Below are 23,982 nucleotides of genomic sequence, written 5' to 3' on the forward strand. Positions count from 1 at the left end.
GGGGTTAGATGAGGAGAGATGAACGTGTTGATGGTGTGTGTGGAGGGAGGAGAGATGGGGTTAGATGGGGTTAGATGAGGAGAGATGAACGTGTTGATGGTGTGTGTGGAGGGGGTGGGGTTAGATGAGGAGAGATGAACGTGTTGATGGTGTGTGTGGAGGGGGTGGGGTTAGATGAGGAGAGATGAACGTGTTGATGGTGTGTGTGGAGGGGGTGGGGTTAGATGAGGAGAGATGAACGTGTTGATGGTGTGTGTGGAGGGGTGGGGTTAGATGAGGAGAGATGAACGTGTTGATGGTGTGTGTGGAGGGGGTGGGGTTAGATGAGGAGAGATGAACGTGTTGATGGTGTGTGTGGGGTTAGGGGAGAGATGGGGTTAGATGAGGAGGAGATGAACGTGTTGATGGTGTGTGTGGAGGGGTGGGGTTAGAGGAGGAGAGATGGGGTTGATGATGAGATGAGGAGATGAACGTGTTGATGGTGTGAACGTGTTGATGTGTGATGTGGAGGGGGTGGGGTTAGATGAGGAGAGATGAACGTGGAGGGGGTGGGGTTAGATGAGGAGAGATGAACGTGTTGATGGTGTGTGTGGAGGGGGTGGGGTTAGATGAGGAGAGATGAACGTGTTGATGGTGTGTGTGGAGGGGTGGGGTTAGATGAGGAGAGATGAACGTGTTGTGGTGAGGGGGTGGTTAGATGTGAACGTGTTGAGGGGTGTGGGGGTTTAGATGAGGAGAGATGAACGTGTTGATGGTGTGTGTGGAGGGGGTGGGGTTAGATGAGGAGAGATGAACGTGTTGATGGTGTGTGTGGAGGGGGTGGGGTTAGATGAGGAGAGATGAACGTGTTGATGGTGTGTGTGGAGGGGGGGTGGGGTTAGATGAGGAGAGATGAACGTGTTGATGGTGTGTGTGTGGTGGGGGGGGGTGGGGTTAGATGAGGAGAGATGAACGTGTTGATGATGAGATGAGAGATGAACGTGTTGATGGTGTGTGTGGAGGGGGTGGGGTTAGATGAGGAGAGATGAACGTGTTGATGGTGTGTGTGGAGGGGGGGTGGGGTTAGATGAGGAGAGATGAACGTGTTGATGGTGTGTGTGGAGGGGGTGGGGTTAGATGAGGAGAGATGAACGTGTTGATGGTGTGTGGAGGGGGTGGGGTTAGATGAGGAGAGATGAACGTGTTGATGGTGTGTTGTGTTGATGGTGTGTGTGGGGTTAGATGAGGAGGGGTGTTGATGGGGTTTAGATGAGGAGAGATGAACGTGTTGATGGTGTTGTGGAGGGGGTGGGGTTAGATGAGGAGAGATGAACGTGAATGGTGTTGATCTTGTGTGGAGCCTAGTTTAGAAGGAGAGATGAACGTGTTGATGGTTTATGGGGTTAGATGAGGAGAGATGAACGTGGATGGTGTGTGTGGAGGGGGTGGGGTTAGATGAGGAGAGATGAACGTGTTGATGGTGTGTGTGAAGAGGGGGGATCAGGGTGTTCCTGAAACACACTTCTCTCCTCCCTCGTTCTGTCCTTCTTTTCCTTCACTCCTTCCTTGCCTCCCATCTTCACTGGAGCCTAGTTTAAAAGGAGACTGCGGTTTCATTTTATCCTGCACTTTTCTGGTCAAAGCCAATATAAGAAACCATTACCAGGAAGATACAGGAGTCTCCCATGCTCTCTCTCTCTCTCTCTCTCTCTCTCTCTCTCTCTCTCTCTCTCTCTCTCTCTCTCTCTCTCTCTCTCTCTCTCTCTCTCTCTCTCTCTCTCTCTCTCTCTCTCTCTGTGTGTGTGTAGGACACACTATAGCAGTCTAGGACACCATGGGCGGTGAAGACCAACAGCCTTACAAGGAACAGAGACCAACAATAACTGCATTATTGTCATTGTTAGAACCAGGTTGGATGTTTGAACGTGGAAAAACATGTGAATGTCACCGATCCAGAAAATATGCTAAGCGCAATGACAAACAGGTGTAGCTAAAGAGCATCAGGTTGCTACACATCAATGTCACCAACTTGGCCTGCTGAATGCTCTACGGCTCAAATGCCCCTGCTGCATGTTCTTCAGTCTGTTTATCCAGTCTGCCTGTCCAATGTACTCTGATCTCTTTACTTAAGAAACCAGGACAGATAAGTGGTTGTTGGAGCAATAGTGGGCCTTTCAGTAGCAACGGGGCGTAGAGAGACTAATGTATGCAATTATAGATATCTTCCCTGGCTTGGTCTGCCTCAGAGCACCACTCACATTAACCATCCGCATTTCCACTCTTTCCTGGTTGTCTCAACATCTTTGCGCTGTGTTCATTAGTGGTAAAGCAAACCTTTTTAAATATGTCTTGCAGTACCTGAGTACCTCTTGACCGAAACATCCGTCGTCACTCAAAACATTTAGGACCATTTAATGAACAAATATTAGCTTTTAACTGAGAATTCTGATTTGGGATTGGACAATCTGGCCTGTAACTCTGTTCACTTTTCAGAAACCACCCACTCACAAAATTACACTTTTAAGTTTGGTTTTAGGCCAATAGCTTCAATCCGCAATGTAGAAGTAGACCTGCACAGTAAATCAAGGAGAGATGAAATGTAGAATTAGATTTACTCTACTGAAGTTATCTTAACCCTCAACGGAGTGATACGTTCCCTGGAGTTAGTGTCCATGAAGGAGTTCATTGGGACTGTATATTTTGAACTCCTTTAAGAGTAACCAGAGACAGGGAGTTAAAACTACGGAGTATCTACAGATGTCATATTTCTCAGCATGCTCTGTTGTAGGTCAATTTATTTTATTTTATTATTATTATTTTTTTACAAATGTTTTGTTTCAATATGTGTTTTCGCGTGTACATTGATTGGTTCTGATCTAATGCTACTCAATGATATGTAACATGCATTTTCCTAAACTAATCTGTAAGTGTTTGACTTTATGGCAACCGTTACTGAGAAGGCTGTTTCAGAATACATGATGTAGGTTGTCTCTAGCAACATTACACTCTGCCTTGCTCTGACATAGATTCTGAATGTAAGTTGTAGGTGATGTAACATTTCTGGACATCCTCCCTCTGAAATGGATACCACTAGAGATTGGATGTCACATTGCAAGACACCATAATGTGACAACGAAGAAATATGCAAATGAGACTTTACACCCTTATACCTCAAATGGAACCATATAAACCCCAAAATAGTGTTGTTTGACTACATAGGAGTTGAATTAACTCTTGCGATTGTATTGAGAGCAAACATTACTCTAAATAATTAACTCTAGAATACTGAACAACACTGCAGAGATTAAAAATAAGTATTTTGAATTAATACTGTACAGAGTGAAACCCAATGAAGCAGAGTTAAATATCAACACTAAATTGACACAACTCTAAAAGTCTCTATTGCCAGAGTACGTTTTACTCCGGAGCATTATTTTCTGGTCAAATCCCAAAACTCTGAGTCTACTTAGGAAATAGAGACGTTGTTGCACTCTGCAGCAGACACTCTACTTGGACCTTCCAGTTCAGTACATTGTCCATGTGTCCACCCAGCTACCTGTATGAACTAAGCTATGCTGTGTTAGCATTGTGGACAACCACAGGCACGTGGTTTTGCCAACAGATTTGGGGTCAAACACCAGCTCCTCTGTTTTCTTTACATTGAGGATAAGATGGTGCTCATCACACCACTTGACAAACCTTTGGATTTCTGACCTGTACACGGCAGTATCAGCATCTTTACACATCAGACAAAGGACGGTGGTATCATCAGAAAACTTGACCATATAGTTTTCAGGATTACTGCTAGTGTATTCATGTGTGTACAGTATGAATAAGATGTGTGTTGTTTGGGTATGCCTTTTGTCTTTTGGGGTATCAGAGTCAACACAGAAATGATGTAGTCTGTGACATCCTCTGCTGACTTGTGCATGTCTAACTCGTGAAAAATGTCCCAGTCTGGACACAGAAAACATCCCTTGTGATTCTATACTGTCCTCATTCCAGGCATTCACAGATTTCACAAGGGGTTTTACTGCTCTTGAGAGGTGTACGGTAGGTGGGTATGAGCTGGACAGTGTTGTGATCAAGTTAGACAGGGATGGTTTGGCTTTAGCTGTGTAAAGGAGATTGAGGATGTACTGAGAGCTCCAAGTGAACAGAGAACCTAGCCGACAAGAAAAGGACAGCTATGGAAGGAAAAATACATTTTCTATTCATAGAAAGGTGGAAATTAAAGAAGGCCTGACAGACTGAAAAGTGAGTTGGTTAGGACGAAAACAAGTCAGCAAGGGTGTTTTCCCTCTGTGGAAAGGGTTCTACGTGGATCCTAAAAGGGTTCTACCTGGAACCAAAAAGGGTTCTTCAAAGCGTTCTCCTATCAGGACAGCCAAAGAACCCTTTTAGGTTCTACAGTACGTAGTGTATGTTCACATAAATTGCAGACAAGACTGGAATTTTCATTTAATTTCCGTGGCCATATTTCTTTTCATAGATAGATTGCATGTCTGCTCATTTAATTCTCAAGCTACCAACATAATATTTGACAGTCATCATTTACCAACTGGGGTCATTTTGACCCCAAGAAGAAACTATCGGAAAAAGCATCAATCACAGCAAAATATCAACATACGTTTTATCAAAATGTCATAAAAATTTGATACACATGTTATCTGAAATAAAAGATGACCAGAATAGACGTTATTTAAGCAAAATTACAGTAAATCAGCATGTTCTGTCAAACATATATATGCATTTTTCCTTTATAGAATGTGCAGAGTTTTCCACAAGTACAATCCACATTAGTACTAAAAAGCAAATTTACCGTAATTTAATTATAGTATCATTTAGTTTCTGAATTTTTAAGTAAATATTAATTGTGTAGTATTTATGTGGTCAAAATTATCATATTTTAAAGGGGCAGTACACCAACATTTGAAATATTTAAAAAAATATTGACAAAAAGGATTCAATTCACTTCAAAAAGTGATTCTGAGAGACAATGACCAAAACTATCAAAGTCACTACAAACCAAAGTATATAGCACCAAAATATACTTCCAAGTTGCACATATAGAATATTGGTGGATATTATAGGAATTCTGCAATTTATATCACATTTTCAGTAGAATAAGTATTTTTCGGAGAGTACACACCAATACAACACTATGTGTACATTTAGAGGGTAGCTGGTTTCTGTATTATAGTTTTACCAAGTATTCATACCACTGACAGACTTTTATCAGCTGTTTTGACAACAACTAAGCATGTATGTGGTCTTACCTAGTTATAATCAGATAACTAGATTCAGAGACTATCTGAGTTCTGTATTTCAGTTCTATCAAGTATTGATACCATTGCCAGATCTTATATACCTTTGGCAATTTTGTTATATAAAAAATAAGGTAATTGTGGTTTTGAACACGGTCATATGATGCGTGGTGTAGAAAAGTTACATCTTAGGAGAGTACATGGGGAGCTCTGCAGATGATTTGTCTATCTGGTCGAAATCACTGATACAGGTCCCGCTCCACCCTCTGGTGGTGTGGATAACTTGTTATTATGTCTCCAGAGAAACCTAGATTCAAATAAAGGTCATATTTATCCATTTACTATAGGCAGAAGTATATGTTTTTGGCTGAGGTCTGTCAGGCTGTAGGTAACTGGTGCATGGAATCAGGCGCAGGAGAGCAGAGATGAGTGTACACGGTAATTAATTCCACAAACAGCACCAGTATAAAACAAATACTAAAGGTGCATGAAATTACCGGTCACTCGTAAATTAAAGGCGTAATAACGAACCTGGCAAACAATACCAGCCAACAAGTAATGACCTGAACATTATATACAAATACACACACAAACATGGTGGAAACTGAACATGTAATTGGGGAATAGAAACCAGGTGTGTAGAAAAATACATAACAAATGGAAAATGAAAAGTGGATCGGCGATGTCTAGAAAACCGGTGAAGTCGACTGCGGAACGCCGGCTGAACAAGGATAGGGACCGACATCGGCGGAAGTCGTGACAGAAACCTACCCACATCCTGATTCACTCTCTCCACCTGCCTGTTACTCTAGGGGTGAAAACCCGAGGTAAGGCTGACCGAGACCCCCAGACGTTCCATGAACGGCTTCCAGACCCTTGACGTGAACTGGGGACCTCGATCAGATACTATGTCCTCCGGCACCCCGTAGTGCCGGAAGACGTGTGTAAACAGGGCCTTCGCAGTCTGTAGGGCCGTAGGGAGACTGGGCAAAGCGAGGAGACGACAGAACTTAGAAAACTGATCCACAACGACCAGGATCGTGGTGTTACCCTGTGATGGAGGAAAATCGGTTATGAAATCCACCGGCAGGTGCAACCACGGCCGTTGTGGAACGGGTAAGGGTTGTAACCTCCCTCTGGGCAAGTGCACCGGGCACACACCGAGCAGGAGGAGACATAAACCCTCACGTCCTTAGCTAAAGTGGACCACCAGTACTTCCCAGTACTTCCCACTAAGACAGTGCACTGTCCGACTGATGCCCGGTTGACCAGAGGAGGGTGACGTATGGGCCCAATAGATCAAACGGTCGCAGACAGCTGACAAAACGTACAGACACCCAGCTGGACATTGGGGGGGAGTGGGCTCTGTACGTAACGCCCGCTCAATGTCCTCATCCAGCTCCCACACTACCGGTGCCACCAGGCAAGAGGCCAGGACTATGGGAGTGGGATCCATGGGCCGCTCCTCTGTGTCATACATTTGGGACAGTGTGTCTGCCTTAGCATTCTGGGAACCTGGTCTGTAGGACAGGGTGAAGACAAAATGGATAAAGAACATGGCTCACCTTGCCTGGCGAGGTTTCAGTCTCCTCGCCGCCCAGATGTACTCCAGATTGCGGTGGTCGGTCCAGATGAGAAAAGGGTGTTTAGCCCCCTCAAGCCAATGTCTCCATGCCTTCAAGGCCTTGTGATGACAGCCAACAGCTCCCGTTCACCCACGTCATAGTTTCGCTCCACCGGGCTGAGCTTCTTCGAAAAGAAGGCACAGGAGCGGAGCTTTGGTGGCGTACCCGAGCGTTGAGAGAGCACGGCTCCTATCCCAGCCTCGGATGCGTCCACCTCCACTATGAACGCCAAAGAGGGATCCGGATGAGCCAGCATGGGAGCCAAGGTAAACAGAGCCTTCAGGTAACCAAAAGCCCTGTCTGCCTCAGTCGACCACTGCAAGCGCACCGGGCCCCCCTTCAGCAGTGAGGTAATGGGAGCTGCTACCTGACCAAAACCCCGGATAAACCTCCGGTAGTAATTGGCAAACCCTAAAAACCGCTGCACTTCCTTTACTGTGGTGGGAGTCGGCCAATTACACACGGCTGAAATGCGGTCACTCTCCATCTCCACCCCTGATGTGGAAATGCGGTACCCTAGGAAGGAGATTTCAAAACAGGCATTTCTCACGTACAGGTCATGCTCCAACAGTCGACCAAGCACCCTGTGCACCAAGGACACATGCTCGGCGCGTGTAGCTGAGTATATCAGAATGTCATCAATATACACCACTACACCATGCCTGTGCAGGTCCTGGAAAATCTTGTCTACAAAGGCTTGGAAGAATGATGGAGCATTCATCAACCCGTATGGCATGACGAGGTACTCATAGTGCCCTGAGGTGGTACTAAATGCCGTCTTCCACGTGTCCCCCTCCCGGATACGCACCAGGTTATAAGCGCTCCTGAGATCCAATTTTGTGAAGAAGCGCCCCGTGCATTGACTCTGTCACACTGGCGATGAGAGGCAGCGTGTAGCTGTACCGCACAGTCATCTGGTTTAGACCTTGATAGTCAACACACAGGCGCAGACCTCCATCCTTTTTATTCACAAAAAATAAACTTGAGGAGGCAGGTGAAGTGGAGGGCCGAAGGTATCTCTGCCCCAGGGATTCGGAGACATATGTTTCCATAGCTGCCGTCTCCTCTTGCGACAGGGGATACACGTGACTCCTGGGATGTGCTGCGTCTACCAGGAGATTTATCGCACAATCGCCTCGTCGATGGGGTGGTAATTGAGTCGCCTTCTTCTTTCAGATGGTGAGAGCAAATTGGCATATTCAGAGGGGATGCGCACGGTGGAGACCTGGTCTGGACTTTCCACCGTAGTAGCACCGACGGAAACCCCTAAACACCTCCCTGTGCACTTTCGTGACCCACCCTGTGAGAGCTCTCTGTGGCCACGAAATAGTGGGGTCATGACAGGCCAACCAGGGTAGGCCCAGCACCACAGGAAACACAGGAGAATCAATAAGGAAGAGACTGATTCTCTCCTTGTGATCCTCCTGCGTAACCATGCCCAGTGGAGTGGTGGCCTGCCTAATTAGCCCTGACCCTAATGGTCGACTATGCAGGGCGTGCACAGGGAAAGGCATATCCACAGGAACAATGGGGATCCCTAAACAATGGGCAAATTATCTGTCAATAAAATTCCCAGCTGTGCCTGAATCTATGCGCGCCTGATGCTGGGAATGAGGGGAAAACTCAGGAAAATTAATAAACAAAAACATGTGAGCAACAAGGGGCTCTAGGTGAGCCTGGTACCGACTCACCTGGGGTGGCACGAGAGTGTCCTGCCTCGACTCGACTCCTAGAGGAACCTCCCCAGCACCGACCGGCAGTGTGCCCTCTGTGGTCACAGATGGTGCATGGATTGGCCCCTCCTTCAGGCGCCCTAATTGCAGCCCCTCCCAGCTCCATGGGCATCACAGCGGTGGTGCTGGGGGATGGAATCGTCAGACCCCGATCTGGACGTCCGCGGGTAGCCAGCAGGTTATCCAACCTTATGGACATGTCTACCAGCTGGTCGAAGGTCAGAGTTGTGTCCCTACAGGCCAACTCCCGACGGACGTCCTCACGCAAACTACAACGGTAGTGAACGGTCAGGGCCCTGTCGTTCCACCCCGCGCCGGTGGCCAGGGTCCGGAAGTCCAATGCGAACTCCTGTGCGCTCCTCGTCCCCTGCCTCAGGTGCACAAGATGTTCAAATCCTTGAATTGGTCCAGCACCGCTCTTACTTCCTCCCATACGGCATTGGCCCAATCCAGGGCTTTCCCTGAGAGACAGGAGACGAGGGCCCCCCCCAAGGAGCCGGGTGCACGGTCGCCAGGTAGAGCTCCAGTTGGAATAGGAAACCCTGACATCACGCTGCCTTCCCATCGTACTCCCTCTGAAGGGAGAGCCGAATCCCAATGGAACCGGGTGAAGGAAGGGTGATCAGTGGTGTCCTTGGTGGTGCTGGGGGAGGCTCTGGAGGAACTCCTCTTCTCTCCCAGCGCTCCATCGTCTGTAGGACGCAATCCGTGGCGGTGCCGAGATGCAGTATCGCCTCATGCTGCTGGACGGGCTCCTCAGCCCCTAGTACCGGGGTAACTGCTCCTGCTGACTCCATTTGTAGTGCGTGTTTCTGTCAGGCTGTGAATAACTGGTGCATGGAATCAGGCGTAGGAGACTAGAGATGAGTGTACAAGGTAATTTATTACACAAACAGCACCAGTATAAAACAAATATTAAAGGTGCGTGAAATTACCTGTCACTCGTAAATAACGGGCGTGACAACGAACCTGGCAAACAATACCAGCCAACAAGTAATGACCTGAACATTATATACAAACACGCACACAAACATGGGGGAAACAGAGGGTTAAATAATGAACATGTAATTGGAGAATAGAAACCAGGTGTGTAGAAAACAAAGACAAAACAAATGGAAAATGAAAAGTGGATCGATGGCTAGAAAGTCGGTGACATCAACCGCCGAACGCCGCCCGAACAAGGAGAAGGACCAACTTCGGCGGAAGTCGTGACAAGGTCAAAATGATCCCAAATGACTTACATTTTTAAATAGTCCATATTGATACAGAAACACTAAACAATTATTTAGATTTGTTAAGAACAAGTTGATTGACAAAGTCATAAAACATTTGAAGAATTTAATAAACAAACTTTGGGCTGTTATGATAAAAATATGCCCCTGGGGTCAAAATGGCCCCAGTTGGTAGTTTAAGAGTTAAAAGGCTGATCTATTCTCAGACCGGTCTGGAGAGAGTAGAGTGCAACTTGACCAAAGAAAAACAACATTAGAAATTGTTGTCCACAGACCAAACATACTGATTTCCCCATGATACATTTACATTTAGATTGAATATGAAATACTGTACTGGACATTGTTATTTATTTCAGATAAAATGTGTATCTGGGACATAAATCAACCAGAAACCATATCAGTAATAACATATCCAACAACAATTTCATGGCATGAAATAAGAGTTTCCCTGTGAAACAGAATTGAGCAAAGAGGACCTAAAAATGCGTATTAAACACAATCATTACATTATGCATCTTGAGTACTTTCTGAATTATTTCTGAATCTTCTTAATTTGGATAAAAATCTGTGTAATTTCACCCACACTTCAGAGAAAATATATGTTTGCCTACACAGTAAAAAAAATACAAAAAATAAAGCCAGAAGGACAAGAAATGTAGCTAATGGGTGAACATTGGTTCACTCAACAATCTTTGCTCAGAGTGATATGAATGTATCAAAACTTGTTTAGTCGAATTACTAATAAATGTGTGCCTTTGGAAGGTGAATCAACAAACTCTGCTCAAAGTGAGCTGAATTTGAACAAGTTTGTTGAGTAAAATTACAAATGTATGTTTGCTCAAAACTACTCAAAACCATTTCCCAGCATGCTCTATCGCAGGTTGATTTTCAGAATTGTTTGTTTTCAATACCTGTGTTTTTGCATTGATTGGTTGATTAATCGTATAATCTTTTGCCACACAAACATAAATAACATACATTTTTCTAAACTAATCCAAGCTGTTAGTAGTCTCAATAATTCATCTTCCATACACCTACCCTGGCCATCATTCTCAATGCAGTTTGAGGGTGAATAAATGTTCCAATTGTTGAATATCCTCACTCTGGCTGGATTCTAAAAGGGATTAAACAACATTTTGCACGCCAGAATGTGACTTGCAGGCTTAATACAGCCTATAAACCAGGAGTTTCAGACCACTGTGTTTAGGGTGTAACTAGGCCCTCAAAGAAAAGCCTTATGATATATGTAATGTATTGTCTTAAAGAGTTTCATTTTATACTGGGACATATGCAAACAATTGTATGTTGAATCAACAGGAATGCTATTTTGCAGCTGGAAGCCTCATGCAAACGTACATTGAATAAAAATAATTACAGTGTACTTTATGGTCTAATTATTTTTCTCCATCTCTCATTAATCTATCTTTCCTTTCCCTCCTCCCTCTGTATTCCTCTCACTTTACCTCTGCCTCTCCAACTTCTCAAGTCCAACCTTCCGTTCTTATTTATTTACCCTCCCACCATCCCTCCTCTTCCCCTTTACGCTTCGTCCTCTCTCACTCTCTTCTTCCTGTTGCCTTCTACGTTTTCTGCGTTTTTAGAACCTGTTCTCTTTTCTCTCTCCCGTCTATCGCACAATTCCTTGCCCCTCCTCTGGCTTTTATACTATTTCGCGGGAATCTCTTTAAATTCCGTATCCCACCTCTACAAAAAATAAGCTGTTTTAACTTTTGATTTCTTTGGCTTATCGGAAATGATGATGTCAAGGCAATACTCCATCTGAAATGCCACCCAGTGCGTCTCTGGACGCCTGAAGCAGCACATAGATTTGGTAAAGGCAATTTTCTGTTATTTTCTCTACTATTGAAAGAGGGTGTGTAAACCCGCTGTGATATACGCCAATACAGTCCTTTAACCGGAGAATCACTAGTTGATCTACAGTCTGTTTTCAACGTCCAGCTCCACGGGAATCTGTCACAGGTGAGTTACGACTTTTATTATAGCCTGTATTCAGAAGTCAGGAGAGATCTTCGAAGTGCTGTGAGTTGTGGTCCGTTTAAATTGAATCATTGTAGGTTTATTTACTTTTTTTAAAAGTATTATTTCTAGTGAATTCTGACTGGGCCAATGCATTTTTCTTCGAGTGAAGTTCTAAATATTTGTCATGAATTTGCCAAGGGATTCAGCAACATGAGACAAATAATATAAAAACTGTTTTGAATGACACTGTTAGAGAAAAATCTATAGTTTATTCCTCTGCATCCTCATAATGCCCATCAAGGCCAATCAATTGTTCAATTTTTGTTTCCGGTCCCATTAGCCGTTATTTTGCAGTTCGTGGTGAGTTCTTTCTGGGCAAGTTTGAGTAGAAGAGATTAGCGTTTTGCGCGCCAGTTAATGACTTGTCATTATTTTTAATGAGCAGGTGTGTGTTGTCTGGACGTCTTCTGATTCTTTTTGTATTTATTTAACGAGGCAAGTCAGTTAAGAACAAATCATTATTTACAATGACTGCCTACCCTGGCCAAACCCTAACCCAGACGACGCTGGGCCAATTGTGCGCTGCCCTATGGGACTCCCAATCACAGGCGGTTGTAATACAGCCTGGAATCGAACCAGGTCTGTAGTGACGCCTCTATCAATGAGATGCAGTGCCTTAGACCGCTGTGCTACTCGGGAGCCCACCCAAGGACAATAAACTGGTCAACCGATGCAGAGCAATGACCTCCAATTCTGTCTCACAGCATTATATGATGTGTGTCACTATCAGACACAGAATAAAGATAGGCACATGACACTTATGAGATAAGTGGGTATATGACCTTTGATAATATTGCATTGTGTACTCAACAAGGCTAAGGAAAGATGTACAGTCCTATTTGTATTCTATATAAACAAACAATAGTCAAAATATGTTGAATACTATCATGTCAATCTCACTGAATGTCAGACCTGATTGCATGGTATCCAAAGCTCCTATCAATTTGAGAGTGCTTACTTTTCTGCAGCCCCGTCACTCATTTTATCAGTCAGGCATTTTGAAATCACAGATTTAGCCTTCAAAGCATATTATTGACAAATGTTTGAGAGTTGCAATTGGCAGAACACAGAGAAGAAACATTTCACCAAGAATCTGATACTGTCCAGAATGGGAGAAGAATGAGAAAGTTCTGATAATGCAGTGATAATGAGAACCCAGTGGGAGAGATGACTTTATGTTGTTTGTTCCCTGGGTGGTAAACTCTGTCCTTGCTCTAGTGTTTGTTCCTCCTCTATTTGGATACATATTATCCATCTGTTCTCTCAGCCTGTCCAATATAACATTATGCACACGGAGAACTCTGTCTCTTGTTAAAGACTCTGTCTAGACCACTGTATTAATCACTCTCTTTTCCCCCCCTCAGGATGTCGCAGGAGGGACTCTCCCATTGAATTCACCCCTGGAGAATAGTCATGGTGGTTTCAGGGACGAGGTGGATTCTCTTCTGCCTCTTTCTACTGGGGGAGAGAACGGGACGTAAGGAAAACAAGACGTTTACATGGACACGTTAGTCATTTAGCAGACGCTCTTATCCAGATTCACTTCCAATTAGTACATTCATCTTAAGATAGCTAGGTCGGACAACCACATATCGCAGTCATAGTAAGTACATTTTCCTCAATAAAGTAGCTGCCAGCAAAGTCAGTGCTAGTGGGGGGGGGGGGGGGTCAAGTGCGAGTTCATGAAAGGCCATTTTTATTTATAATTTTAAAAAATGGGGGGGGGGTGCTGTGGGATTCTTTAAGATATTCTTTGAAGAAGTAGGAGACGGTTATAGAGGTACTGTTAATTCTACGGGATGTTTCCATACTGAATAGTACAACTTTAATAATTTCTCTCAAGTACCTCCCAGAGTGACTCTGCTTTCAAGGAGCTATGTGTCAAAGGTCAGATTTTGGTTTAGCAAAGTGAAAGTGGAATATTCAGAGAGTAAAAAAAAAAAAACTTTGAAAGTTCAGTCAGGGGGCACTCCCCAGTTGGCTCTGTTCAGTCTGAGAACAACAAGCTGTCTTTTAGTCATAGTGGGCTAACAGCCACTGACTGGAAGAAGAGAGCAAGAACCAGAGACTGAGACGTAGACAGAGAGGCTAAGTGAGAGGGCTTGTCTGAGACCAGAGCAGTCGAGTGGAGCACTAGTGTGTTTATGTGGCGGATTGACAGAGACTTGTTTCTCCTGTTTGTCAGTGAGAGCAGAGAGTCTGCTGGTGACCCCGTCCATCCTGCCTATTACCAAACCTCACACCAAGTTCACATGGTCTCTGTTGTCTTTTTCAGGGACATCAAGTGTTTTATTTCTCATTTTATCTCTCCCACCAGAGACCCAATCTATATTAGTTTGTCCTCAATGTTCCCTGTAAACAGAGTATACAGCCGTAGCACCATCTTGAGTGACATCTGGTTGTCTTTACAATTCTGCAGTTGACTGTGGGGAACTGCAGTGCTCTCTGTCTCCAGCGGGGGAGCTTCACCCTGTACAGGGGCTGTTGGAGCGCTTTGAGGCCGGCCCGGGCTGTGCAGCCAGAGAGAGTGGAGAGAAAGAGACCCATGTGATCGCTGTGGGGAGAGGAACACGCAGCCCTGACAAACAGGTGCTCCCTCTCTGTTTCTCACAGTAGAGAACACCCACAATCACTCCCAATACATTGTGCCTCCTTACCCTGACCCCCTCTCTTCCCTTCTAGGTGACTGTGCTCCTGAGACCCCTGTCTCTGTCTCATCCTCCCCGTCAAACCCTCATCCTGGTACTGAGCTCCAAGCAACCAGTGCGCTGGTGGCTGGAGGCTGTGAGACTACCCCCCGGATCTGCCTGTATTGGTGCAGGTCAGTCTGTGTGTGCTCGTGTGGTGTGTGTGTGTGTGTACCTCTTTTAGTCATTCATCTGTCATTCACTCAAAAAAAAGTTTTGATGAGAGTATTTACTTCCTCCCGTGAGGAACTGATGAAAGTACTGACCCCTCCAGTGTGTTTGTGTGTACGTCTGTGCAAGTGTGTTGTTTTAGAAACATAGGCCCCCACAAATGAATGTTTCTATTACTATGTGTTATCATGTCTCTCTATGTAACCACCGTGTCCCCCTTTGCCCCAGGTCTCTCCTAACTCTACAGTGCAGCCCTCCAGTCTGGCAGTGCAGGTGCAGCCTGTGCCCTCTCTGCCTTTCCGTCCGCGGGCTTTGCTACGCTGGGCAATGCATCGGCATGGCTCCTTGTCCTCCCTCACACACACAGCCAGTGCCAACCGCGTCTACGTCCGCGTGGGCGAGGGTGAGCCCGCCCCACACACATACAACTAATACACGACCCTGCTCTTTCTGACCTTCTCTCTTCCTCTCCAACCAAGTCTCCCCTCTGCCCTCCAGATACCACCATGCCCAGCGTGTGCCAGCTGCAGTCTCTGTTCCTGTCACACAACTACCTGACCTCTGATCTGCAGCCACAGGAAGTACAGGGCTGTTCTCCAGTTGGCGGAGGCAACCCAGAAGTGCATGTCATCAAGCTCCGTTCAGCAGGGTCAGGGCTTTGTGGGTAAGTTTAGGACGTCTCCAGCATGTGGAGAATAGCAATCTCTGAAGCTGTTCAAGTAATACAATGTTGAGCTATTGAGTTATCCCTTAATCATTTTCAAAGCATTTTCTCCCTCTATGCCTTTCAGTGACCGGTCTCTCCCTCTATCCCAGCTCTCTGCAGGTGGAGGTGACTATTTCTCTGGTGCCCCCAGTGGCCAATGCTGGGTGGCACAAGTTGGTGCTGATCCTCAGTAGTGCCGTTCCAGTCAACTGGGCTCTCACAGTGCCAGGGCTCCGGGGACACATCTCTGTCTATGTGAGGATCCTATCCAGTAAAACTGGACACATTATGGTATTTCTCCTATCATGTGGGCTAGAATGGGTCCACCTGTTCTGGAGTTTGGTATGAAAATCATAAAAGGGTTATAAGTGAAAAATAATGATGAAATGGACAAAATAGCTAAAGAAATTAAAGGAGCAATACAACCATTGAGTGAAGGCCAAGCTAAACAACAGTTCAAAACCTCAACGTGAGTTCAAAATATCAATGGACATATCTCTCAGGTTATTTTGTTTTTAAATAAACACATTCAACTTGGCTTTGACAGGGCTTGCCATGTTATCTTGTAACACAAACATCCCATTTATGCATTTTTTTCCCCAACCATTTCTCTATCTACCTTGTTATTTCCACTCAGTCCTCCAACAGCGTGTCCCCACTCTACCCTCCAGAGCCTGACCTGACACTGACTAGCATGCTCACCTCTGACCTCTCTACCACCCACGACCTTTTGAGCTGGGCCAATCAGAGTGGCTTTCCCAAAGTGGCCTCATACACAGAGGCTGACCTGGCCAATCACTTTGTGATCAGACTGGCTGGGGGAGGGACAGGTCAGGACCTGTGTGTGTCTCTTGTGTCCCTCATTGTGTGAGTGAACTGGATGGTTTATTTTGTGTTTCCTAACAGTGTGTTTGTGTTGGTGTTTCTCCTGATTAATTATGTTGTCTCTCTATATTGAAGGTCATGTTATCCCTAAAAAGGTGCTGTTCTGTGTGTTAGCACATCTCTTTCTCTCCCTCCCCACAGAAGGTGACCCCCCTGTGCGTATGCTGGATGGCAGACCCCCTTGGGTCCAGGAGCACAGGCTGAGGCAGTGGCTGAGTGAGGGAGGTGGAAGGACCAGTGGGGGCTGGGAGGCCGTCAGTGTGCAGTGTCAGGACGGACGACTCAACGTGGCCGTGGACAGACACATTCTGCAGGTCACTTTCACTGTGTGGTTGTACTGGTAGTTTAACGTGTTAGCCTGTTAGTGAGGTTATGTCATACAAATACCAAGATACTGCATGTAGACCTACAGTGTATTGTAGGTTCTTATGATGGAACTTAGTGTCGCTTTTGTGATTCTCTCTTTCACACAGACCCTGTCTCTCCCGGTGTCGGAGGTGACACTGCGGGATCCTCAGTGCCTGGCCCAGTCCAACAGCAGCCATTTCTTGTTGGCATTCCCGGTCATTTCCTGTGGGACTGAAGGGCTGCTGCAGGGAGAGCCCAGAGGGGTGCAGTACAGAAATGCGGTAAGACAGAGAGGTGGTTTTTAAGGGGTCAAATATTTTTACCATGTTTTGTGAAATGTTTCTGCAGCGTTTGTGTCTCCACATGTTTTGCAATGTTTTTTGTCTCACCAAAATGGAGTCCAAAATGGTAATGGAGCCATGCTTCTGGGTGCAGCTGTTTACAAGTGATTCTGTGCTAAACTCGGTCAGCAGAAAGAGAAAGAGCTGTGCAATTGGGGACGTCCAGCAGCCTCATCACAGAGGCAGATCCGATGGGGAGATCGAGCAGGGATGGGCTTCCCTTAGATGGGGAGAGGGACATGGAGGTCACTATGGAGCCCCTCACTGTGTGTGTGTGTGTGTGTCTCTGTCTCTGTGTATCTGTGTGTGAGATTGAGATAGATGGCGAGAGACGCACAGTAGAAAGGCAGAGGACGAGATAAGAGAATAGAAGAGCAGGGCTTTAATTGTGTTGTTGTTGGTTAGTGTGATCTGAAGGGCCCCTGCGGTTGTGTAAGTAGTCGGTCTTATCTCCCCCAGGCGCCACATGGGTAACCTAGGTTAGAGTGTCCGGAACACTGCTGATCAGCCTGAGTGTAGCTAGGCCTGGGGACGGGAGTGTGGGAGCAGGGGGCTGGGTAGTGGGAGTGGTGGAGGTCTGGGAGGAAAGGGAGCAGGAGAGGAGGGAGGCAGTGAGACAGACATGTAGAATGTGAATGAACTAGGATCTACTAATATATCTACTGATCTCTCACTGACCTATCTGCTCTAGTGTTTAAACTCTTACAGTACATGACTTGCCATGTTTTGTGTCTATCCATCCTCTCAGGTGTTGCTATGGAGAAACAAGCCTCTGGTTGCCGTGGGCAATGAGACAGACGAGTGGACTCCACTGGTCATACATGTGAGATGATACAGGTTGTGTGTTTGTGTGGTCCAATTTCACTTCATATTTGTGTGTGTGTGTGTGTGTGTGTGTGTGTGTGTGTGTGTGTGTGTGTGTGTGTGTGTGTGTGTGTGTGTGTGTGTGTGTGTGTGTGTGTGTGTGTGTGTGTGTGTGTGTGTGTGTGTGTGTGTGTGTGTGTGTGTGTGTGTGTGTGAGAGAGAGAGACTTGTATTTCTTGTCCTTATCATTTCATACATCTCCCTCTTTTCCATTGTCCTCTTAGTTCAGCTGTTTGGCTGCAGTCCCCAGTGTCCCAAGCCTTCCGGTGGAGCAGCCCACTCTGCAGGGGCCGGGGCCTCTCCCAAGGGCCAGGGCCGGCCCACTGGTCTCACTGCAGCTGTTTGTTACAGAGGGCTATGAGCAGAGGCAGACCGGTCCTTGTGCCATCACTGCTGACAACCGTGTCTATGTGGAGGTCAGTTTGCCAAGCTATGTGTGTGTGTTTTGTGTGTGTCTGTCTGCCTGTCCGTGTGTCCTGCCGATGTAGCTCCTGCTGCAAGTGCTACTTGTGTTTCTCCCTCTTATAGTCTTCTACAGTATCAGCTTCCTCAAGTCCAGGGCAGACTTCCTCCAGAAGGCTATTATAATCACATCTAGATATGTCACAATAAGTCCTTTCTATAAGAACTCTGTAGCCCTGCTATTACAGCACTAGAGCACACCAGGTTGAAACAGAGACCTACAAATTACAGTACTAGTGTAATTACACTACTTATTACACTCCACTTACAAAATATCAACTCTGTAATAAGACCATGGTAAAGTAATGTGTTACCCATATTGTCTCTGACTGTTTTTGCCAAGCTTTCCGCCAACGGAGCCCTCGGTGGGGGTGTGGAGGTGCGGTCCTGCATGGTGTCTCCCCTATCAGACCCCCGTGTGTCCCCTGGCTGGTCAGTCATTAGAGACGGCTGCTCCGCTGACTCCTCACTGACACTCAGCAACATGACACATGGCCAAGAGGACGAGGAGGAAGAGGAGGAATATTATGAAGAGGAAGAGGTACCTAGAGTCCTATCATTCAGGCATCCAGGAAGGGCTTGGAGGAACAAAGCAGGATTGAGAAAAAGAGAACACGGTGGGAAGAGGGGACGAGGAGGACGAGCCAAAAGGAAGGAGAGCGATGGAGGAATGGGAGGAGAGGAGTACCAGATACACAGACTGAGGTTCAGTTTTGTCCTTCGGCCCATCTACAACAACTCTGTCCAGTTCCTGCACTGTCGCATCCGTCTCTGTGGCCCTGAGTCAGTGACCCAGGGGCCTCCAACGGCCACAATGCAGAGTGGCTGTCCAAATCCATGGGGCCTCCGTATCCCTGCCCTCGTATCCAAACTACCCAGCCAACAGGTACAGTACATGTTCTATATTCATAATGACTAGTAGTATTAATGACTAAAAGTAATGACTGGCTGCCCATGTTGCTTATACCTAAATCTGCCACTGTTTATCCTTCTCTCTCTTCTCTCTGTCAGTGTGAGTACAGAAACTTCTCCAGACCCATGCTGGTCTATCAGCCTGTTGGTGTGGCCAGACAGCAGGCGCCACCTGCTGGTGAGTAGTAGATGGTCATTGGTGGTGTGGTCCACCTCATGACATGGGCCTGAAGTAATTCACTTTCACTCTGTGTAAAATGGTGTTTCTCTCTTCTTATCCAACTCTCGCTTTCTCTTTCTAGGTCAGAGAGGTCAAATGCCCAATGTGTCTCAGCTGCCCAAGCCTATCCCAGCCCACAGCAGTAAGTAACTGTAACTTTAACCCTAGCCTCAACCCTAACCCTACCTTCAGGTCCACACCCTGGTTAAACCCTAACCCTAGCCTCATCGCTAACCCTAGCCTCATCGCTAACCCTAGCCTCATCGCTAACCCTAGCCTCATCGCTAACCCTAGCCTCATCGCTAACCCTAGCCTCATCGCTAACCCTAGCCTCATCGCTAACCCTAGCCTCATCGCTAACCCTAGCCTCATCGCTAACCCTAGCCTCATCGCTAACCCTAGCCTCATCGCTAACCCTAGCCTCATCGCTAACCCTAGCCTCCACGCTAACCCTAGCCTCCACCCTAACCCTAGCCTCAACCCTAACCCTAGCTTCATGTCCACACCCTGGTTCAACCCTAACCCTCAATCCTAACCCTAACGCTAGTGGTTCAACCCTAACTCTAGCCTCAACACTAACCTTAGCGGTTCAACCCTAACGCTAGCCTCAACGCTAACCCTAGTGGTTCAACCCTAACCCTAGCCTCATCCCTAACCCTTGTTTCATGTCCACACCCCGGTTCAACCCTGACCCTAGTGGTTCAACCCTGACCCTAGTGGTTCAACCCTGACCCTCAACCCTAACCCTAGCTTCATGTCCACACCCTGGTTCAACCCTAACCGAAGCCGCAACACTAACCCTAGTGGTTCAACCCTAACCCTAGCCTCAACACTAACCCTAGCAGTTTAACCCTAACCCTAGCCTCATCCCTAACCCTTGTTTCATGTCCACACCCCGGTTCAACCCTGACCCTAGTGGTTCAACCCTGACCCTAGTGGTTCAACCCTGACCCTAGTGGTTCAACCCTGACCCTCAACCCTAACCCTAGCTTCATGTCCACACCCTGGTTCAACCCTAACCGAAGCCGCAGCACTAACCCTAGTGGTTCAACCCTAACCCTAGCCTCAACGCTAACCCTAGCGGTTCAACCTTAAACCTAGCCTCAACGCTAACCCTAGTGGTTCAACACTAGCACCAACGCTAATCCTAGTGGTTCAACCCTAACCCTAGCCTCAACGCTAACCCTAGCGGTTCATTCCTAACCCTAACCTCAACGCTAACCCTAGTGGTTCAACCCTAACCTCAACGCTAACCCTAGCAGTTTAACCCTAGCCTCAACGCTAACCCTAGCAGTTCAATCCTAACCCTAGCCTCATCCCTAACCCTAGTGGTTCAGCCCTAACCCTAGCACCAACGCTAACCCTAGCGGTTCATTCCTAACCCTAGCCTCAACGCTAACCCTAGTGGTTCAACCCTAACCCTAGCCTCAACGCTAACCATTTACATTTACATTTAAGTCATTTAGCAGATGCTCTTATCCAGAGTGACTTACAAATTGGTGCATTCACCTTATGACATCCAGTGGAACAGTCACTTTACAATAGTGCATCTAAATCTTAAAGGGGGGGGGTGAGAAGGATTACTTTATCCTATCCTAGGTATTCCTTAAAGAGGTGGGGTTTCAGGTGTCTCCCTAGCAGTTCGACCCTAACCCTAGCCTCATCCCTAACCCTTGTTTCATGTCCACACCCTGGTTCAACCCTAACCCTAGCGGTTCAACCCTAACCCTAGCGGTTCAACCCTAACCCTAGCAGTTCAACCCTAACCCTAGCGGTTCAACCCTAACCTTAGCTTCATGTCCACACCCTGGTTCAACCCTAGCCTCAACACTAACCCTAGTGGTTCAACGCTAACCCTACCCTCAACGCTAACCCTAGCAGTTCAACCCTAACCCTAGCCTCATCCCTAACCCTTGTTTCATGTCCACACCCTGGTTCAACCCTAACCCTAGCCTCAACACTAACCCTAGTGGTTCAACCCTAACCCTAGCCTCAACGCTAACCCTAACCTTAGCCTCAACGCTAACCCTAGCAGTTCAACCCTAACCCTAGCCTCATCCCTAACCCTTGTTTCATGTCCACACCCTGGTTCAACCCTAACCCTAGTGGTTCAACCCTAACCCTAGTGGTTCAACCCTAACCCTAGTGGTTCAACCCTAACCCTAGTGGTTCAACCCTAACCCTAGTGGTTCAACCCCCTAGTGGTTCAACCCTAACCCTAGTGGTTCAACCCTAGTGGTTCAACCCTAACCCTAGTGGTTCAACCCTAACCCTAGTGGTTCAACCCTAACCCTAGCGGTTCAACCCTAACCCTAGCGGTTCAACCCTAACCCTAGCAGTTCCACCCTAACCCTAGCAGTTCCACCCTAGCCTCACTGCTAACCCTAGCAGTTCCACCCTAGCCTCAATGCTAACCCTAGCAGTTCAACCCTAGCCTCAATGCTAACCCTAGCAGTTCAACCCTAGCCTCAATGCTAACCCTAGCAGTTCAACCCTAGCCTCAATACTAACCCTAGCAGTTCAACCCTAGCCTCATCCCTAACCCTTGTTTCATGTCCACACCCTGGTTCAACCCTAACCCTAGTGGTTCAACCCTAACCTTAGCTATAACCATAATATCAACTCCCGGATGTTCCTACATGTGTTAGTTATCACAACTGTGATAGTAACTTGGATTTGGCTTAACTACTACTTTTCCCTCCCATGTTTTTGTCACCCAGGCTCTGGGGTAGACACAGGCTCAGTTTTGGGGATTGTGTTTGTTGCTTTTCTTCTGGGCATCAGCCTGATGGGGGCGCTATGGTGCATCTACTCTCACACAGGTAACCACACTGGACAGTTCGTAAAGTCTATCCTGGACCAAAGGCCAAAATACTGAGCTATACCACCATATTCACAAATAAACAGAGAACATTCTATACCTGCTGCTACTTTATTTCTAGTTATATGTACATATCTACCTCGATTACCTCGTACCCCTGCACATAGACTCAGTTCCCCTTATATATAGCCAAGTTATCGTTACTCATTCTATTATTTCTCTATTTTCCTTTCTCTCTGTGTTGTTGGGAAGGGCTGTTAGTCTACACTGTTAGTCTACACTGTTAGTCTACACTGTTAGTCTACACTGTTAGTCTACATCGAAGGATGTGACGAATAACATTTGATTTGACCTAGTGTAAGAGAAGATACTATTATAACTTATGATTTTTGAGAGAAATACTGGGTTTATTCACCATGTATAAATGTTAATGACACACTTGACATGTGATTGGTTGCAGGGGCTCCTCCACCAACCAGAAGAGGGGGCCTGATCGAGAATACTAACCCTGCCTTATTAGACTCTTCCAACACCTCTGTGTAGAGTTGAGATGGAACGTGAGCAACACACACAGCAGCTGGGGGACCACAAAGTAAAGAGAATGTCAAATTTAGACTAGTATTCTATAGACTTATCATGTCACTAGCGCCCTTTGTGAATTAGTCAAGCACCTGCAGATTGCAATAGTGATATCTCATATCATGTGTAAGAAATACAATATTATCTTTCTCTATCTCATTTTCAGTGTTTCCTCTGGTAAATCTGAGACCGAGGGTAAAGTGGGGCAGAAGATGAAACACCTGGTGTGTGTCTGTGAGTGTCAGACCTGGGTTCAAATACATGCATATTTACCTATTTGTTATTTAAATGCTTATTTTCTGTGTATTTTTGTATTTTCAAATAATGCAGTATTTTAATATTTGTATTTGAAAATACACTTGCCTGTGTAGTTGAGAATTTCCAAATTCATTCAAATATTTAAGTACTGAAAATATCCAGATACTTACTTTGAAATGTCTTTGAAAGTAATTGAAATACCCTAAATAGTTTTTGAACCCAGGTGTGTGTGTGTGTGTGTGTGTGTGTGTGTGTGTGTGTGTGTGTGTGTGTGTGTGTGTGTGTGTGTGACCACATACACTGAGTATACAAAACATTGAGAACACCTGCTCTTTCCATGACAGACTAACCAGGTGAATCCAGGTGAAAGCTAAGATACCTTGTTAATTCCACTTCAATCAGTGTAGATGAAGGGGAGGAGAGGTTAAATATTTTTTTTCCCCCCTTGAGACAATTAAGGCATGGATTGTGTCTGTGTACCATTCAGATGGTGAATGGGCAAAACGACATATTTAAGTGCCTTTGAGCAGGGTATGGTAGTAGGTGCCAGGTGCACTGGTTTGAGTCAGGAATTGCAACGCTGCTGAGTTTTTCACCCTCAGCAGTTTGCTGTGTGTATCAAACATTGTCCACTACCTAAAGGACACAACTGTAGGAAGCATTGGAGTCAACATGGGCCAGCATCCCTGTGGAATGCTTTCGATACCTTGTACAGTCCATGTCCCAACTAATAGAGGCTGTTCTGAGGGCAAAGGTGTGGGGGGGGGTGCAACTCAATATTAGGAAGGTGTCCATAATGTTTTGTGTACTTGGTGTACACTTCTTGAAGCAATGAGATGTGTAAAGGTCTGA

General features: G+C 46.2%; 1 protein-coding gene across 3 annotated transcripts; it reads left to right on the top strand.

Annotated features, from left to right (window-relative positions):
* Nucleotides 1-11,360: 11,360 nt before the first annotated feature.
* Nucleotides 11,361-23,414, top strand: LOC124016444 (transforming growth factor beta receptor type 3-like). Of its 3 annotated transcripts, XM_046332017.1 has the most exons (18): nt 11,361-11,816; nt 13,241-13,353; nt 14,296-14,465; nt 14,559-14,697; nt 14,963-15,137; nt 15,233-15,398; nt 15,551-15,695; nt 16,078-16,270; nt 16,467-16,639; nt 16,799-16,954; nt 17,763-17,837; nt 18,103-18,294; nt 18,684-19,226; nt 19,352-19,430; nt 19,555-19,614; nt 22,193-22,294; nt 22,754-22,885; nt 23,039-23,414. In XM_046332017.1, the coding sequence occupies exons 5-17, from the start codon at nt 15,062-15,064 to the stop codon at nt 22,834-22,836; spliced, it is 2,043 nt and encodes a 680-aa protein (XP_046187973.1). In that variant the 5' UTR covers nt 11,361-11,816; nt 13,241-13,353; nt 14,296-14,465; nt 14,559-14,697; nt 14,963-15,061; the 3' UTR covers nt 22,837-22,885; nt 23,039-23,414. The 3 variants fall into 3 exon arrangements, with proteins under 3 accessions (XP_046187973.1, XP_046187974.1, XP_046187972.1); XM_046332018.1 differs by having other exon boundaries at nt 13,241-13,383; nt 22,754-23,414; XM_046332016.1 differs by having other exon boundaries at nt 22,754-23,414.
* Nucleotides 23,415-23,982: the final 568 nt, after the last annotated feature.

The sequence above is a fragment of the Oncorhynchus gorbuscha genome, linkage group LG26 (assembly GCF_021184085.1).
Source record: "Oncorhynchus gorbuscha isolate QuinsamMale2020 ecotype Even-year linkage group LG26, OgorEven_v1.0, whole genome shotgun sequence".
Taxonomy (NCBI): domain Eukaryota; kingdom Metazoa; phylum Chordata; class Actinopteri; order Salmoniformes; family Salmonidae; genus Oncorhynchus; species Oncorhynchus gorbuscha.

Excerpts from the sequence above, each read along its gene's own strand:
- LOC124016444 (XM_046332018.1), top strand. The coding sequence starts at position 15,062 with ATGCATCGGCATGGCTCCTTGTCCTCCCTCACACACACAGCCAGTGCC. Across the intron at positions 15,138-15,232 it reads CTACGTCCGCGTGGGCGAGG|ATACCACCATGCCCAGCGTG; the intron begins GTGAGCCCGCCC and ends TCTGCCCTCCAG. Across the intron at positions 15,399-15,550 it reads GCAGGGTCAGGGCTTTGTGG|CTCTCTGCAGGTGGAGGTGA; the intron begins GTAAGTTTAGGA and ends CCTCTATCCCAG.